The sequence below is a fragment of the Cotesia glomerata genome, linkage group LG6, assembly GCF_020080835.1.
Source record: "Cotesia glomerata isolate CgM1 linkage group LG6, MPM_Cglom_v2.3, whole genome shotgun sequence".
In the NCBI taxonomy this organism is placed as follows: domain Eukaryota; kingdom Metazoa; phylum Arthropoda; class Insecta; order Hymenoptera; family Braconidae; genus Cotesia; species Cotesia glomerata.
In genome coordinates, this window is record NC_058163.1 from 15890084 (window position 1) to 15908129 (window position 18046).

Below are 18046 nucleotides of genomic sequence, written 5' to 3' on the forward strand. Positions count from 1 at the left end.
TTTTTTATGTTAAATTACTTCAATTCCGTTAACCTGAGACTGTAAACTTTTTTTTTACTAATTAATTCAATACTTAACTCACGAAATGCACTAATATATACATATAAACGTTAAAAAATATCTTATAAATGATTTTTTGGTCTCTTTTATAACAAATTTATTTTTTTTTACTAAATATTAAGAAATTTAATTGAACAATTAATTCTTTATAACAAAAACTATATTTACAACTTGTTACAACAATTTTTCAACTTGAAAATATTACAGTTTTATAAAATTACTTTTATTGCAATTAGGATATTGTTTTCTATGTTCTGTCACTACTTGCAACAAATATTGAAGCTGTTCTTCATCTTTCGTTAAGCATCGATTATACTGCTCTATCAATGCCACGCCGCGTTCTGCTACATCATTCACAACTTGAAGTTTCCCGAAATACTCCAAGTTTTCTAAGAAATTCGGATTCTGAGGCCACAAAGTAACATCCTCATCAATGAACTCATACGACAAATCAAACGATTCAAATATATTAATCGATCTCATAGACATAAATTGACTAAGATCTTTATTTAATAATGACTCTAAATTTTTCTTATCTATTATAAAGCGATTTGTTGTAGTTTCATTGGCTTTACAGTTTTTAAGAGCATGAACTATTCTTTTTTTGTTCCAACTGAAACATTTTTATCAAAGAGAGATAAAACAGACAGCTCGTTGTTTAAATACCACAAGTGATCGGCTAATTTTTGTGAGCATGTCTGTGAAAGACTATTATTAAATCTTTCATATGAAATTAATTCTTTAATCAAAGTTAAATCATTATTAGGTGCTGTTATAGCACACGGCGCAGTGAACCAAGCTTTTAAATAGAATATTATGATAAATAAACAAAGTTCTCGTAATCCATCTATTTCCGATTTAGTAAGATGAAATTCATTTCTGAATAAAAAATTTTTAAACTATATATTGCTTTAGCCATCCACCTTGCATGATGGACCGCTCCAGGATGCTTAAATGTAATATTTGTGGTAGTAGTACCCAAAAATATTAATGATAATTCCAGAAGTTCACGGTAATCGTCTCGACAATGATCCATCTACAAAAAAAGTTATAAGTCAAAATGAAATTGATTATATCGCAATTTCAAAGTTGAGAAGACTAATTATTATTAACTGATGTGAGGTAAAAGTTGTAAAATATTTTACAAACGCAATTTTAATCGTTAAAGATGATTGAAAGTATAACAGTCATGTGAAACTGATTTTCAATATTTTTAATCACGACGGCAAGTTAATTAATCAGAGTAAAATTGATAATTGAGGAGCTTATTTTCAAAAGGGTATCTTTTGATTTTTGATTAATCGAGACAAAAACTAGTTATCTTCAATTATAAATATTTGTATTGAACTTTTTAATTTAGCTATAAAGTGCAATCGGTTATGAAGCTGCAATTCGATTTTCATTTATAAATGTTCATAATTCTCAAAGTAATTAGTATTTAAAAGTTCAGAAAACTGGTATTTTAAAATATGAAAAGATACCCTTTTGAAAATCAGCTCCTCAATTATACTGAACTTTATACATTTTTCTTTTCCACTTTAACATCAGTTAATAATTCTTCAGCGCTGGATTAAAAATTTTACTTCTATTTGATTATTAACGAATTTCAAAATCTCATCTTTGATTGGTGTTATTACTTCCAAAACTTTTTTGTCACAAATACCAGCCGTAAAGTTTGATTGGTCAATTTCATCCCACTTCTTTTTAAATCTCTGATAAATTGGAACGTTTGGGCCAGACGAAGCAGGCCAGTATACTTCAAATGCACTTCGAAGAACAATTTCAAAAATATGGTGTCGGCATGGCAAGTACAACAGTTTTCTACTAAGAGCCTTTTCTACTAATACACACGCACCATTTCTGATTCCTGAAAAAATAAAATGAGAATTGCTAGTGAAGTATCGATTTTTAGAGTAGTACGGAGAAATCTTTTTCAATTTGAAAAAATAACTCATAACTTGGAAATTAATGGTTAATACTAAAAATCTGATTTGATTTAGCATTTAAACATTACGGTAATCAACCATGTTATATTTTTTTTATTAATAAATTATTTACCCGTATTTGACGCCGTAGTATCAGAACACAATGCTTTGATGTTGTCAGTATTAATATCCCATTGTTTTACTGTTTTAATAATAGCTGAAGCTTGGTTTTGTCCAGTCCCAGATTCTAGTTTAGGAACTCCTAACAGTTGAAATTTACCTGATGATGATAAAATAATCGGAAGCCGGTCAACTTGTTCTGTACCTGTAATATCTGATAACAGTTTTCCATCAAAATGTAGTACATAATTGTCAGTTTCCAGATTAGTCTTCAGATTTAACGCCGCTTCTTTCCGGAATTTTTCCCTTGCTCGGTGAATAGTCACATGACTAAAGTTTACGCTTGCACAATCAATGTTCAAGCAAGATAATAAAGCAGCAATAATGTAAGTCGCCATCCTACTAGTCACGTTAGCTCTATCCAAAGCCGCAGCAAGTTCTGGTGTCATTATATCAATTTTTGGAACTTGTTGTTTTGGCATTTCATCTTCATAATCAGAGATTATACGAGAAGTATTACTTTCCAAAGATTTCTGGGATAATTGAGATGGATGACTTGATATTTTATGATTAGCAACATCATCAGTCTCAACTGCACAATAATAGTTGACATTGTCGTTATCAAACTCTCCGACATTATTATTACTATCATTACCATTATTATTATAGTTTTTATCATTGCTATCAATGTTCTCTTCACTATTATTATCACTATTATTGTTATTATTATCATAATTGCTGATATCAACATCCATGTCTTCGACATCTTCTAAAATTGGTTGAGAATTATATGAAATAAAACCACGTCGACTGGAAGATTTTTGTCCCAAATAAAATAATCTTTTTTCTTTGTCCAGTATATTTAAAACATCCGCATGAGCTACATCAAATAGTTTATTTAATTCATCCTGAAAAACGGATTCCTTTTTTTGAGACTTTGACTTTTTCATTTTACGGTTTTTGTAAATTCTTCCATCGATTGTGATTTGAGATTAGTTTCAAAAAGCAGATCTTTTCTCTCTTGTCGGGATTTGTGCCGCACACCAAATTTCAAAACTTTGTCGATAGTGATTGATATACTTTCTTTAACTGAAAAATTTTTCGTATCAAGATAATAAAATAAAAGCGACATAACCTCTTTCAGAGAGGGTAATTTTTCCAACTAATTCACTTAACACATCACCAATCAAGTACACTGTTTTCACCATTATGGTCACAAAATTTATAACTAATATATTTTAACTAATTAAATTAATAATATAACGGATTGAAAAACAGTCAGTATCAATGAACAAAGACAATGACGAGAAGATATAGTAAAGCGTTGAGAGCAAAGCAACTAAATGAAGTTAGTACCGAACAACCAGGCTTACCAACACAGAGCTTATTAGCTACAACACTCAAATTAAATGAGTATAATACTCTGTACCGACAGAGCTAAATAAAGCTCTGTTGATATTTTTCAAATAAAAAACATTTGATCAAGTTTTATAGTAGATTTAATTGATTTAACGTATTTACAGAATTTTCATATTATTTTGAATAATATGCAATGATGAGTGTTTGGTTAGTTTGTGTAATAAGGAACTTTACATTTTCCTCTTACAAAAATTTATAAATTTTATAAAATATAAAATAAATTTGTTATAAGAAAGACCAAAAAATCATTTATGTGACATTTTTAACGTTTATATTTATATATTAGTGCATTTCGTGAGTTAAGTATTGAACTAATTAGTAAAAAAGTTTACAGTCTCAGGTTAACGGAATTGAAGTAATTTAACATAAAAAATAATAAAAATATAGCATGTGATATTTTTTTTGTAATTTTATTGGAAAATATTTGAAATTTTTTATTAGTGTTATCTTTGACCGCGGATATCTTTGAAGCCGTTAATCTGAGGAACTTTGGTCTTCAAACGTTTTTTGTAGAGCGTAAAATTTCCTACTAATATCATTTTTCAAATTGTTGTTACGATGAACCGTTCCAAAGTAATAAAAATTAAAAAATTAAAAAAAATTTTTCCCGTGTTATTTAAATGGAAAATAAAGAAATGGATACAGGCAAATCTTACTATTCATATTAAGAGCTCACATGGGCGCCAAAATTTTTGTTTTCAGGTATACTATCAATTTTTAGACACCAAAAGAAAAAAAAAATTCGTCTTTTTGAAACACCCTAATATATATATATATATATATATATATATATATATATATATATATATATATATATATATATATATATATATATATATATATATATATATATATATTAGGGTGCTTTTTATTTCAACTATTTTTTTTTTTTCGGTCTCATCGTGAAATTTAGTTGCAAGTACCCAAAAAAAATTCCCTGAAAGTTTAGGCCCTTAATATTAATATTAAGTCCTCGACCCAGGCGTGTAAAGATTTCCCATTAAAAAAACATGGAAACTCTGATTTTTTATCTGTAAATTTTTGTATTTCAGTGCCATTTTCTAGCATCGTTTCATCCATGGACTGGTTTTCTTCAAAATTAAATGCGCTACAAAAGTGTCCATTGCGGTCAAGCCGTAACTGAAACCGGCGAGGTAGTACAGGCCTCTAAACTTGATTTTTCCATGAATTTCGCGTTTCCTTGCATTTATCTTCCGAATGACAAGAGCTATACAAAAAATGTCAATGACAAACTTGTAGAAAATTTAATTTCCTACAAAAAAGTCTTCAGCACGAAATCGCTGTGTGTGTGTGTGTGTGTGTGTGTGTGTGTGTGTGTGTGTGTGTGTGTGTGTGTGTTAAATATTTAATTGTTGTACTCGGTCTCATATCGTTATTTGAAAAAATATAATAAAAAATAAATTTTAGGACATTATTGCCTTTTAATAACATGTTTTTTTCAATATTAAAACATGAAATCTACTTAGCCTTGTAGGGTGTTCTCGAATGGCGTTTTTAACTTCCCGCTCAAAAAAATCGAAGATTTTCAAAAATCGGGAAGTTATTGGTTCTACCCCGTTTTGCAAAAATCGAGTTTTCATCAGACGTTTTAAGGTCATAGGAAGCCTCCCTGACTATTCCTGCGATGTTGTCACTATGTATGTATATGTAAGTATGCATGTATGAATGAATGTATGTATGTATGTATGTATGTATGTATGTATGTATGTATGTATGTATGTATGTATGTATGTATGTATGCGTGCGTGCCCGCGTGTGTGTGTGTTTTTTTTTTTTTTTTTTTTTTTTTTTGTAGGGGGGGGAATCCTTTTTACGGATTCTAGGCATAGCTGTTTGGCCTGGATATGTGGCGACTCGACGCAGCGTCATACTAACTCGACACTAACGCCCCTACCCACTAAACCCTAAACCCCTTTTCCTTCTTTCCTCTAATCCCTCATGGAAACCGCCGTCAGGCATTACTTCGTGAAGGGAGGATCTAGCTACTGCTCTTCCTTCTGGTGGCTAAAGTGTTAACTATCTTCCTTCTATCTTCTGCTATTTGCTCTTTTTCTTTCGGTGGAACGCAAGTCTTTAAGGACTTCTGTTGCAAACGTGTTGGTAGCGTTCCAGGCAGCTTCTGATGACAACATTGCTTCTACTAGTGAATCTGGTTGCATTCTCTGGTTCAGGATCCTCTCCAGTTCTTCACGCTGTGGATCGAAACGAGGACATACAAAGAAGACGTGCTCCGCGTCTTCAGCAGCTCCTGGGCAGGACGGGCACTCTGAAGAGTCATCGTGCTTAAAGCGGTGTAGATACTCTCGAAAACACCCATGTCCCGACAACATCTGCGTAAGATAGTAATTGACCTCACCGTGATTCCGGTTAAGCCAAATGTCGACCCGAGGTATGAGACGGTGCGTCCACCTACCCTTCTATGCAGCATCCCATTGTAGTTGCCATCGGCCTATGCTCTTCTGCCGTTCTTCAATTCTAAGTTCTTCCGGGCTCAGTGCAGTTGACCTTTTTCGTTGGTAAAGGGCCCGTCTTTCCTCTGCTAGAAATCTAAGAGGTAGGGTTCCAGCAATGACGCACACTGCTTCTTCTGATATAGTGCGGAAGGCACTAGCTACTCGTAGGGCACTCAGTCGGTATATTGGTCCAGCTTTTCTCCATGATTCTTGGGTTTCCAGTGCATCAGCCCAAATGGATATTCCGTAAGTGAGCACTGATGTGACTACTGATGACAATAGTAGCCTCCTGCTCTGCATTGGGCCTCCGATGTTAGGCATCAGCCGTGCGAGACTAGCCCTCACTACTGACGCTTTGGCACTGACATGTTCCACCTGCTGTTTGAAGTTGAGTCGTGCATCCAGCATCACTCCCAGATAACGGATAAATGGTTGTGATGTGATTTCTCGGTCACCGACATTAATCTTAATTGTTTCAACTTCTTTTCGGCTAGTAATAAGCACTGCTTTGGTCTTCTGCTTGGCCAGTTGTAGGTTCACTGTATCCATCCACTGGTTGATCTTCTCAAAAGTGATGTCAAACAGATGTTGAATCTCGTCGAGGTGTTTGGCGACGATCACTGCGGCAACATCATCCGCATACGCTACCAGTTTGACACATCTTGGAAGCTTCAGTCTCAGGAGCCCGTCATACATGATATTCCACAGAAGTGGACCAAGAACAGAGCCCTGTGGCACACCACCGGTTATATCATACTCTTTTGGACCATTTTTTGTATCGTATTTCAGCACTCTATCTGTAAAATAGCTAATCACTAGTCTGCGAAGATATGTTGGCACGTTCTTCTCGTCGAGAGTTTGCATGATGCAGTCCCAATTAGCGGAATTGAAAGCATTTTTGATGTCCAAGGCAGCCACCAGGCAGTACTTCTTCGTTCCACCCTTCCATCTAGTTCCTGCGATTGCCTCTTTGGCCGTATTAACAACCAGGTTGATCGCATCCAGGGTTGATCGTCCTTTCCGGAATCCATACTGGTTGTCTGCCAAGAGTGGGTCGACTACTGCATCTATTCGCTGATGGATGATACGCTCAAATATCTTACCCGCCGTATCTAGCATGCAGAGTGGTCGGTAAGATGACGGTTCTTCTGGCGGTTTCTTTCCTTTAGGTAAAAGTACTAACCGTTGCTGTTTCCACTTACGAGGAAAAGTCCCCTCCTTGAGGCATGCGTTGTAAGCGTCTAGAAATAATGTTGGTGCTGCCTTTATGATGGTTTTCAAGGCTATATTAGGGATTCCGTCCAATCCCGGCGCTTTATTATTTCCTACCCGATTACAGGCCTCCAACAATTCTTCTTCAGTGACAGGTGGAATGTCGTCCAGTTCATCTTGCGTTGACTGATAATTGAGACTGTGTTGCTGTGGAAACAGCGCAGTGACGATTTTCTGAAGGAGTTGGGGACACGTAGGTGACGGCATTTGTTGTTTCTTCAGGTGCGTCATGACCACCTTATACGGCTGACCCCACACGTCTTTGTCGACCTCGTATATGAGCTCTTTCCAGCATCTTCTTTTGCTCTCTTTTATGGCCTTATTAAGTTCACGACGAGCTTTTTTGTACTCTGCGATCAGCACTGCAGAGTAAGGTCGTTGATAGCCACGCTGTGATATTCTTCTCTTTCGATGACACTCTTTACGGAGGTTGCTGATATGATCATTCCACCAGTGTACCGCAGGTCTTGAATTCATAACACGTTTGCGAGGCACACAAGCTTGTGTTACTCGCATCATCAGAGCCTTAGTATGTTCTTCTGCACATCCAGTCTCTATCGGATCACTATCGAGGGCTGTTAGCAATACTTCTGGGTCAAGAGATTTCACCTTCCAACCGACGGTGTTAAATTGCTTGATAGGCCCCCGGAGGTTCCGGTCGTTTGACGTTTCCCAGAGTATCGCATGATGGTCACTGGCAGTGTAGATGTCCAGTACCTTCCAGTTAGTGTTACCTTTAGCAAGGCTGGTACTGACAAAAGTGACGTCTACAATCGAGCTTGCGTCAACTTTGGTGTAGGTCGGCGTGTCACCACTGTTGAGCAAGACTACGTCTAGTGTAGAAAGAGCTTCTAGCAGCTCTCTTCCTCGTGCATTAGTCTGTTTACTGCCCCAGTCCACTGCCCAGGCGTTAAAGTCCCCGGCTATCGCCACTGGATGATGTTGCTTCGCGTCCTCGGTCAGTCGATCCAAGAAGTCAGTAAACTCAGCAATTGAGAGGCTAGGTGGTGCGTAGCAGCTGTAAAAACGGATGCCATCTACTGATGCTGCTACAAAGCCAGCGCTGCCATTGGTAGCTACATTCTGGAAAGGGAGCTTACCACAAGCCCAGATCACAGCTTTCGTGGTGATATCCGTGTCCCAAGGTTGTCCAGCTAAATGTTTATATGGCTCCGATAAAAGCACAACGTCGAGCTTTAATTCCCGTACTGTCTGCATAAGCAGGTCATGCGCAGCTTCGCAGTGATTGATGTTAAGCTGCAGTATCCTCATGTTCGTTTATTTGTCAGCTTCTGGAGTGCTTCTTGGAAGACTGGACATCGGCCAGAACCAGACCGGTGAGCAGTGTCCTGAGAGCCAGGTTTTTCCGCACATAACGCACATTTCACTTTATTTTGGCATTGAGCAGCTTGATGACCTGTTTGCCCACATTTGATGCAAAGCCCAGATCGGTCGACTTCGCTTTTACATTGGGCAGTAGTGTGCCCAAAGTGCCAGCACTTATAGCATCGTAATGGTGTCTTAATTGCTCTGACACGGCAATTTACCCAGCCAATCCTTATTTTGCCTGTCTTTCCAAGTATCTTCTGCACTATTGCTGCTGGCAATCGTACCGAAGCAGTTTGAGTACCTCTGTAGGCCGGACGAATTTTAATGACATCTTCAGGTATTTCATAGTCATTTCCAGCTGCCTCTTGTAAGGCCTTCCGGACATCGTCTTTAGTTGTTTCGTCGTCAATGTCCCGGATTTCAAGCTGTTCCTCTGGGCCTTTACAGATGACTTGCGCTTCTTCTTTAAGGATGCTCTTGATGGTCTTCAGCAAAGCTTGTCCTTTGTCTGCGGTCTTTCTGGAAAGTGTAATGAGCATATTCCCATCATTCGTCTTTTGAACCTTGTCAACGACGTCACGGGTCTGATCTGGTGGGACATCTTTTTCAATCCGACGCAGTATCTCGGCATATTTCGCCTTCTCAACGGGTCGAATAATTAAGGCATCTGGTTTGGTGAATTTTCGCGGTTTTTCCCGCTTAGGCTCCGGCCGAGATTTGTTCACCGGTTGTTTTGGTAACCGCTCTCTCGCTTGCTCCTTCTTCTCCTTCTTGGATTGGACCTTCTGCCATTCAGTCACCTCTTTTTTTCCGGCGTTCTGCACTGCCGTGTTTTTCGGAGGGCTTGGTTTCAGGTCCTTTTTCTTCACAACTTGGCAGATCGTTGGGTCGGGAGAAGATCGATCTTTTCTCTTAGTTGACTTGCTGCTAGTTCTGATTCTGTCTTCCGCGACTGATTCACCGTCACCTTCGGCTCCAGTGTCCATTGCTTCTTCATTCACGATAGTTGCTTGAATGCTTCTCTCCGGTGTAGTGCGAGAAGTGCGTCGTACCGTTAAACACCATTCTTCATCAAGTTTCTTGAATCTCTGGAGGGCATTGGCTACGCTGGTCGTCTTGGTCTTAATCTCCTTGTGGATATTGACCTTAGATTGGATGAAGTCATTTAGCTCACTGATCAGCTTTTCAAGGCGTTCAAACGCTTGCGACCGCTTCATTTCAGCGCTTGCTTCAATCGCTGCTTGTTGGGCATGAGGCCCGTTTTCACTATTGTTGTTTTCCTGAATTTTACTCATACTTTTAAATTCACCAGCGCATCGTACGGAGTGGAGCGGGTTGTCATAACTAGGAACGGGTGTACCCTCGGAGATAGTACTCCTACCCCAGTTCCCTGAGGCCTAGCTGACACTCAGCCAGCCCCGGAATACACGGACAGACTAGACTCGCTCGGAGCGGTGAAGATTCCGATCTCTAACACTCACTGCGTACTTCCTGATCAAGGCCCGAAGTGGCTGGCTCCTGATCCACTGCTGCAACTTACACCTCGGCAGAGCAAGCTCACATCAGCCGTGGCCTGCATCGTCGGAAACTACGACACGAGGTTCCGGTCACTCCCAGTGGGTCACAGCAGGGAACGATCGTCTTGTTAGGTCAGTTAGTGCGACCAACCCATTAAAGGGGAGTTTTGTCCACGGGAGCGTATTTTGTTTGGTTATTTTGCTTGGCTCCTACCCGCTGTACCTCATCAACTAAGAGATTAAGTGTCATCCAAGGACAGCGAGCGTTCTCCCATCCGCTCGGGGAGACGCGCCCGGTAGCAGTATCTCTTCTGCCCCGAGTGTGTGTGTGTGTGTGTGTGTGTGTGTGTGTGTGTGTGTGTGTGTGTGTGTGTGTGTGTAAACCTCTTATAACTTTTGAACGGTTGAACCGATTTCATCGCGGTTGGTGCCATTCGAAAGGGCTTCGCCAAACTTAGATTTCCTGTTAATTTGAACCGATTCGGACCGATAGATTTTGAGAAATTTGGAGAAATCTAAAAAAAAATAGGAAAAAAAATTTTTTCTGAAGTGGTTTTTTTGGGATAACTTTTAAACGACTTAACCGATCGATTCCAAAAACTAATCAACTCTCAACCTTGAAAAACCACATCGATCGCCGCCAATCTGGTCAAAATCAGTTGATTCGTTCGAGAGATATCGTGAACGAAAGAAAACCGAAAAAAGTGTTTTTTCAGAGTTACTCCAAAATTTCTAGTTTAACCGATTGAAACTTAGGAATTCTTTATGAGGCTTAAAAAACTGCGTAGAATGCCGCCAACCGCGTAAAAATCGGTTCATTCATTCAAAAGTTATTGCGGTATGAACATTCGAAAAATAGTGTTCTATGAACTTTCTATCAGACTTTTGAGCTTAAAGAGCTCAAAAGCATAGAAAAGGTATCTTTTTGAGCTCGGAGAGCTTAAAACAACACACAGATTGTACTTTTGAGCTCGAAGAGCTCAAAAAAGCGGCCAGGTATTAACGGAATTAGCGGGAAGTTGCAGGGATGGCCTTTAGGGTCAACTGTTTTCCTAATTTTTTTTTTTTGGTACTTGCAACATGATTTTACGATGAGATCGAAAAAAAAAATAGTTGAAAAAAAAACACACTTTTGATAATTTCTTTGGTAGTTTGGAGAATTAAAAAAAATAAAAAATTAATTAATCGTCGGCTCATAACATTAAAAAAAGCCATTCGGCGACACCCGATATGGATAGGTAGATTTCACTTTTCATAATTTTTTTTGAAATTTATTTTATATTTATTTATAATTTTTTCTATTAATTCAGTTATTCAAAAGCTGTCCTCTGACGTACAGAACATAATCAAGATTCTCCAACAGAGCCATGACGCCTACAACAGGCAAAAGAACGCCATGGAGATGTTGCAGAAGAAGCTGTTGGTTAAGGTTAGTACCTCCACGACAGTCCAGATAAAAAATTTTGGCTCACCATCCATGTTATTTATACCCATGTAAAAAAAAAAATTCCTCAAAAGTTCATATAACCGTCCGCCGAGGAATTTCATATTGTGAGACGATGCGGAACAAATTCTGAACATTTTATGAACTTTTTTCGAGGAACATTTTATGAACTTGTTGTGAAGTTACGCAAAAAAGTATGACGAACCTTCTGCTACTTTTGTGACGTTACAGAGGTGACTGAATTTTTAATTTTTTTGAGGAACGTTTTAAGAATTTTTCGTGAACTTGTGAACGACAGCATTATAGAACCTCCTGCTATTTTTCTGACACTTTAAAAGTAGCTACATTTTTATGGAAATTTTTTATATTTTTGAGGAATATTATATGAACTTTTCGTGAACTTTTGAAAAACATCATTATAAAACCTTCTGCTACTTTTCTGATGTTTTAAAAGTAACTAAATTTTTTTAAAAATTTGTAATATTTTCGAAGAACATTATATGAACTTTTTCGTGAACTTTTATAAAAAAGCATTACAAACACTCCTGCTATTGTTCTGAAGTTTTAAAAGTGGCTAAATTTTTATAAAAATCTTTAATATTTTTGAGGAACATTTTATGAACTTTTCGTGAACTTTTATAAAAAAGCATTACGAAACCTCCTGCTATTTTTTTGACGTTTGAAAAGTGGCTAAATTTTTATAAAAATTTTTTATATTTTTGAGGAACATATAATCAGAGCAACAACAATTAAACAAAATAATTGAGGCGTGCAATTCTAATTCAACAACGGTTTATTCAACAACAAATATATTCTGTCGGCAATGTTGCATTAATAACAAAAATTATTTTAACGCACAAAATAATTCTAACGCCAAACTAGTACTAACGCAATGATTCAACATTTCAAAATAAAACAATTTACAAAAAAAAATATTCGAGTAACCAAAAATATTACAAAGTTTTTTTTTTTTCTTTCAAAAAAAAATAAAAAAGAAATATTAATTAATTCAACTCGCCGAATTTATTCAACATTTTCAAACAAATAATTAATTCAACTCGCCAAATTTATTCAAAAATTTTCACAACAAATAATTAATTCAACTCGCCAAATTTATTCAAAAAATTTTTAAAACAAATAATTAATTCAATTCGCCAAATTTATTCAAAAAAATTTTTAAAACAAATAATTATTTCAACTCGCAAAATTTATTCCAAAATTTAAAAAACAAATAATTAATTCAACTCGCAAAATTTATTCCAAGATTTTCAAAACAAATATTAATTCAACTCGCTAAATTTATTCAAAAAAAATTTTAAAACAATTAATTAATTCAACTCGCAAAAGTTATTCCAAAAATTAAAAAAAGGAAATAATTATTTCAATCGCAAAATTTTATTAAAAACTTCAATCGCAAAATTTTATCAAAAATTTCAATTGCCAAATTTAATAACAAAATCTCAATCGCAAATCTTTATCAAAAATCGCAACCGCAAAATTTATTTACGAAGTCTTCTTTTTTTTTTTTTTTTTTATTAAAAAAAAATATAATAATTTCAATCGCAAAATTCAACCAATAATTTCAATCGCAAAAACCTAATAAAGATCTCAAAATTATCCAAAATAATTCAAATCGTCAAATGGTTCAACAATGACAAGAAAAAAAATTAGAAAAACGGTTGACCCTGAAGGCCATCCCTGCAACTTCCCGCTAATTCCATACCTAGGCGCTTAAAATTGCACTTATGACGTTTTTGAGCTCTTCGAGCTCAAAAATACAATTTATGTGTTATTTTGAGCTCTATAAAAAATTTAGAACAAAAAAATTGATCTAATGAAAAATTTCGGAGTTATTACAAAAAAACACTTTTTTCGATTTTTTTCGACAACGATATCTCACGAACGCATCAACCGATTCTGACGCTCTATGTGGCGATCGATGCGGGTATTCAAAGTTAAGAGCTGATTAGTTTTTGAAGTTGATCGGTTGAGCCAATTCGAAGATATTTAAAAAAAATGAAAAAAAAAAATGTCGCAGTGATTTTAAAAAAACACTTGTTTTCAAATCTTTTATTGACGATATCTTTTGAACTAATTAACCGATTTCTACGTTTTTGGCGGCAATCGACGCGGTTTTCTAAGCTCTATAAATTATGCTATGTCATCAAAAGTGATCCGAGAAGAAATGACGAAGTTATGTGAAAAAAACACTTTTTTCGGTTTTTTTCGGTTTTCTTTCGTTCACGCTATCTCTCGAACGAATCAACCGATTTTGATCGGGTTGACGCCGATCGGCGTGGTTTTTCAAGCTTAAGGGCGGATTAGTTTTTGAAGTTGATCGATAGAGCCGTTTAAAAGATATTCCAAAAAAACTACTTTCAAAAATGATTTTTTTCTTATTTTTTTTAAGATTTTTCAAGATTTCTTAAAATCTATCGGTCCGAATCGGTTCAAATTCTCAGGAAATCTAAGTTCAGCGTATCCCTTTCGAATGGCACCAACCGCGATGAAATCGGTTCAACCGTTCAAAAGTTATAAGCGAGTCACATAGTCACACACACACACACACACACACACACACACACACACACACACACACACACACACACACACATACATACATACAGACATAGTGACAACATCGCGGGGGTAGTCAGGGAAGCTTCCTGTGACCTTCAAACGTCGAGATCTGATGAAAACTCGATTTTTGCCAAACGGGGTAAAAACAATAACTTCCCGATTTTTGAAAATCTGAGATTTTTAGCGGGAAGTTAAAAAAACAAATGATGCGAAGTATTCGAATTCGTCAACTTATTTTACAAAGCACTTTACTAAGCCGCTTTGTCGGGTATTTGAAGCTCGAGGTAGGTAAACAGTACTTATAATCCCGACCAAAAATTCCACACACACAAACACGTGACTCAATGGTACCGTGCCGCAGAGTGTCGTCACTAAGCTTCAAAATACCGCACGGAATTTATTTAATTCCGTGCAACTCGAATTATAAACAAAATATTTTAACACGACGAAATTCACGGTGATGACGCCCTGGGGCTAATAAAGACAGCGACCAGACTTACCCTGCAGCTACCGTAGACGTCTCGGGCGATGCTGACCAAGTAGGCGAAGTTGGCGGCAAAACTGACGGAAGAGCGTCGGTATCTCGGCGATGGCGTGTCCGGGGTCGTAGTGTCCAAAACAATTCGGCGAAATATTTCACAATAATGTACACAATCGTACTCACGTCAGCGACAAATTTATAAAAAAAAACTCAACAGCAAAAATAATCAAAATAGAACTGCACGATGCCACAGTCACGGCGTCCAGATCAGAATTCCTTGTTAATATCGCTGCCTCCTCGGCAACCCATGCTCTGTTTCTTTTCGGTTCGTTCCAAAAACTCGCCTCCAATCAGCTCACAGCTTCTTCTAGCCGGCCGTTGTATTCCGGAATGCGTCCAGTATTCCGTTGCGATCGATGATTGGTCGATACTTCGATTAGTGATCAGCCTCGTGTTCAGATGGCGCCTCGCATACTTGTTGTTGGTCGCTCTCCGTCGTCATTGGTCCGTTCAAATTTTCTCGTCGTTCTATCCTCGCGGCCAGATGTCACGTTGATCGTCGATGGCTCGTAGAAATTCGCGGGTCGTCTGATCGCTATAGTCTAGTCTCACTCACTCATGCATTCAACAATAGTTCACACTCATTCCGGTATTCTTTTTATTTGAATTTTTAATTTAAATTCGGCGCGTTTTCTTTTACTAATTTTACCTCGAGCTTGTCAATCTGATCGGGAGGCTGCTTGGGGCGACACAGGCGCGTCGAATCTCTGCTTTTCCTCAGCTTAGCCAACCTAATAATTTTAAAACTCGGAATTTCAAATTTTAGAAAATTTTCTCATGTCACAACATATACACACACACTACGGTTTCAATGACCAGCGGCTGTTTTTCGTACTCCTTCTCCTAAAAATGATTCTCTAAAAGTGAAATTTATTTTAATTAATCTCGAAAATTACACGGTAAATAATTTTTATTTTTTTTATAATTGTTCGAAATATCATATTATTCAATCTACTAGGTTTTCGATAAAGTGGTGAAATTCATTCGATGGAAAAAATTAAAAATACTGTCAGTTTCCCACGCTTCTCCTATGTTACATGTACAAAAATGTCATTCTCAATTGCAATTATCTCAAGTTAGGTACGGTAAATCGTTTTCAAATTTTAACAGCATATGTATTATGTATTTAATGACTTATATATTCAAAGTTTCGAGGATTTCTTAAAATATTGTTTTCATAACCGTACTACCTTAAACATTCGTCAGTAAGTTCCTTCCCAAGAAACATAAAATCAAATAAAATTCTTGAGCGAGACCCTGATAGCCACCTTAACTCAAACTTTTATTCAATCTACTGCCGAAATTTGTAGCCAATTTGATGAAAAAAGTTGCAAACCAAACGTTTTTATTTGAGTTGTCTACAAGTTACACTGCAATTTGACGTCAAGACTTACAGTACAAGTATTTTATTCAAGTTGTAGTAAAATTGTAGTACAATTTAACCAAAAGTTCGGTGTTAACTTGTATTCAAATTGGGGCTGTAGATTTAAGTCAATTTGTTCACAACTGTTGTACTGTAATAATTTATGGCAAACTTGATGTCAAGTTAACTGTAACTGCTGAAATCCAACTACTTTAAATGAAAGCGTGGCTATCAGGGGAGCTTGTGCAAAACGAATAGTTACTAGCTTCTCCATCTAGAAATGGGCTCAAGAATTGTACATGACTTTTCCATAGTTGTACTGAAGAATCGTGCATGCAGCAAATGTTTGCACATGGCTTGAAAAGGAATAGACACAGATATGTAATTTGTTGTGATAAGACCGAGTCGAATTTGTGGTAGACTTGCACAACATCGGCAATTTCTACCTGTAATAATTATCTGCTACAAGCTCCCTAGATAGAATACGACGCTAATGTGACATACGTAGTTCACAACTTGCTCCGAAATATTTCCGAAAATTTTGTATTTAGCACCTAAGAAACAATTAGTTATACCTTTACTTTTAATTACCATCTACTACACTTTGGAAGTCTGTGTAAGAGAAATCTGGCCCATCTTTCCCATAATTAGATGACGTTCATACGAATCACCCGGATCTCTTTGTACACAAAATTATTATAATCAGAATTTAACGACTTTGTTTTTCTAACTTTTGAATTTGTAATATGATGAAGTCAGAAGTCACCTTCACGTTTTCCACTTAAAGTCGTAAAAATAAGACCTATAAGGCAATAGTTCAAACTACGCATAGATTCAACCGGGTTTCGAAAAATCTAGAAACGCGATGACGCTTGTTTTCGACAAAATACCCTTGAGATCCCTTTCATTTTTCTGATTTAATTTCCCGATGAACCCCATACAATCACCGATGTTGCTAACCCTATATAAATCGCCCGAAAATCATTTTTAGGCAGTTCGATTTAGACCAGGATACCACTGGTTAGCTCCGCGTCAATCGGCTCCGGGCATCAAATTCTTCGGAAGCACAAAGTACTCCGTGATACACGAGACAGTGCCTTGCTCGTGGTTAGGCTGCACTTAGTAGCACTAACGTGGTAGATTCATCGGCTATTCGATATATGCCATAATTATATTCCGTTTGTCTTTATTTTTATTATTTTTCGCCGTTGAGCGTCGATTGTTGATTATTCCGCCGTTGAGCGTTGATTTTTCCGCGAGAATCGCGAAGTATATTGTTTTCCGCCGAAGAGCGTCGAGTAGTGTTAGGTTTTTGCGCTTAAAGTCGCGAAGGTTAATTCATTATTTGAAATCATTCAATTTCTCCGTGATACATGAGATCCGGTAATTCGGTAGCGAAAATACCTGAGCGTCGATTGAGTGTTAAGTTTTCCGCGTAAAGTCGCGAAGATTAAAATAATATCATTATTAGTAAATATTTAATTTCTCCGTGATACACGAGATACGGTATTTCGATAGTGAAACTACCCATAGAAGGTGAAAGGGCCCATTAAATTTGAGCCGCTCTACAGACTTCCAGGGTAAGCCCAAAACATTATCTACTTTTAAGACATTATTATTTTTCTAACATTTGTGTTCTTTTTATCTCTATCTTTATTAACCGTTTTTGTAAACCCAAATTTGTAACACTTTTACTTGTTATTCTCAATAAATTCAAACAAATAAACAAGTTGATTCCTTCATTTTTACTTTTAAAATAAAATAAGATCTCCTTTACAAAGTAAAGTTACAACTAAACAATAGAATAGGTTACTCGTGACCGAAGTCAGCAGGATGTATCATCCTTACTCTCTCTAAGTTAACACTTAGAGATAACGTTCGAGCTTGTGTACCGCTCCACTCTCCAACGCAATTTTTAATTTAGCTCCCGAACGGACAACGTGATAACGTTCGGATATTTGAGATTTCTATTTCATATTCCTTGCGCCCATCACTCACTCCG

The 18046-nt window shown here is 36.8% G+C and overlaps 1 protein-coding gene across 1 annotated transcript; it reads right to left on the reverse strand.

Annotated features, from left to right (window-relative positions):
- Positions 1-220: 220 nt before the first annotated feature.
- LOC123266969 (rho GTPase-activating protein gacU-like) lies at positions 221-3090 on the reverse strand. Its single transcript, XM_044731421.1, has 3 exons — positions 2119-3090; positions 1644-1927; positions 221-1096 (listed from the first exon to the last, which is right to left on the reverse strand). The coding sequence occupies exons 1-3, from the start codon at positions 3053-3055 to the stop codon at positions 908-910; spliced, it is 1410 nt and encodes a 469-aa protein (XP_044587356.1). The 5' UTR covers positions 3056-3090; the 3' UTR covers positions 221-907.
- Between the last annotated feature and the right edge of the window lie 14956 nt (positions 3091-18046).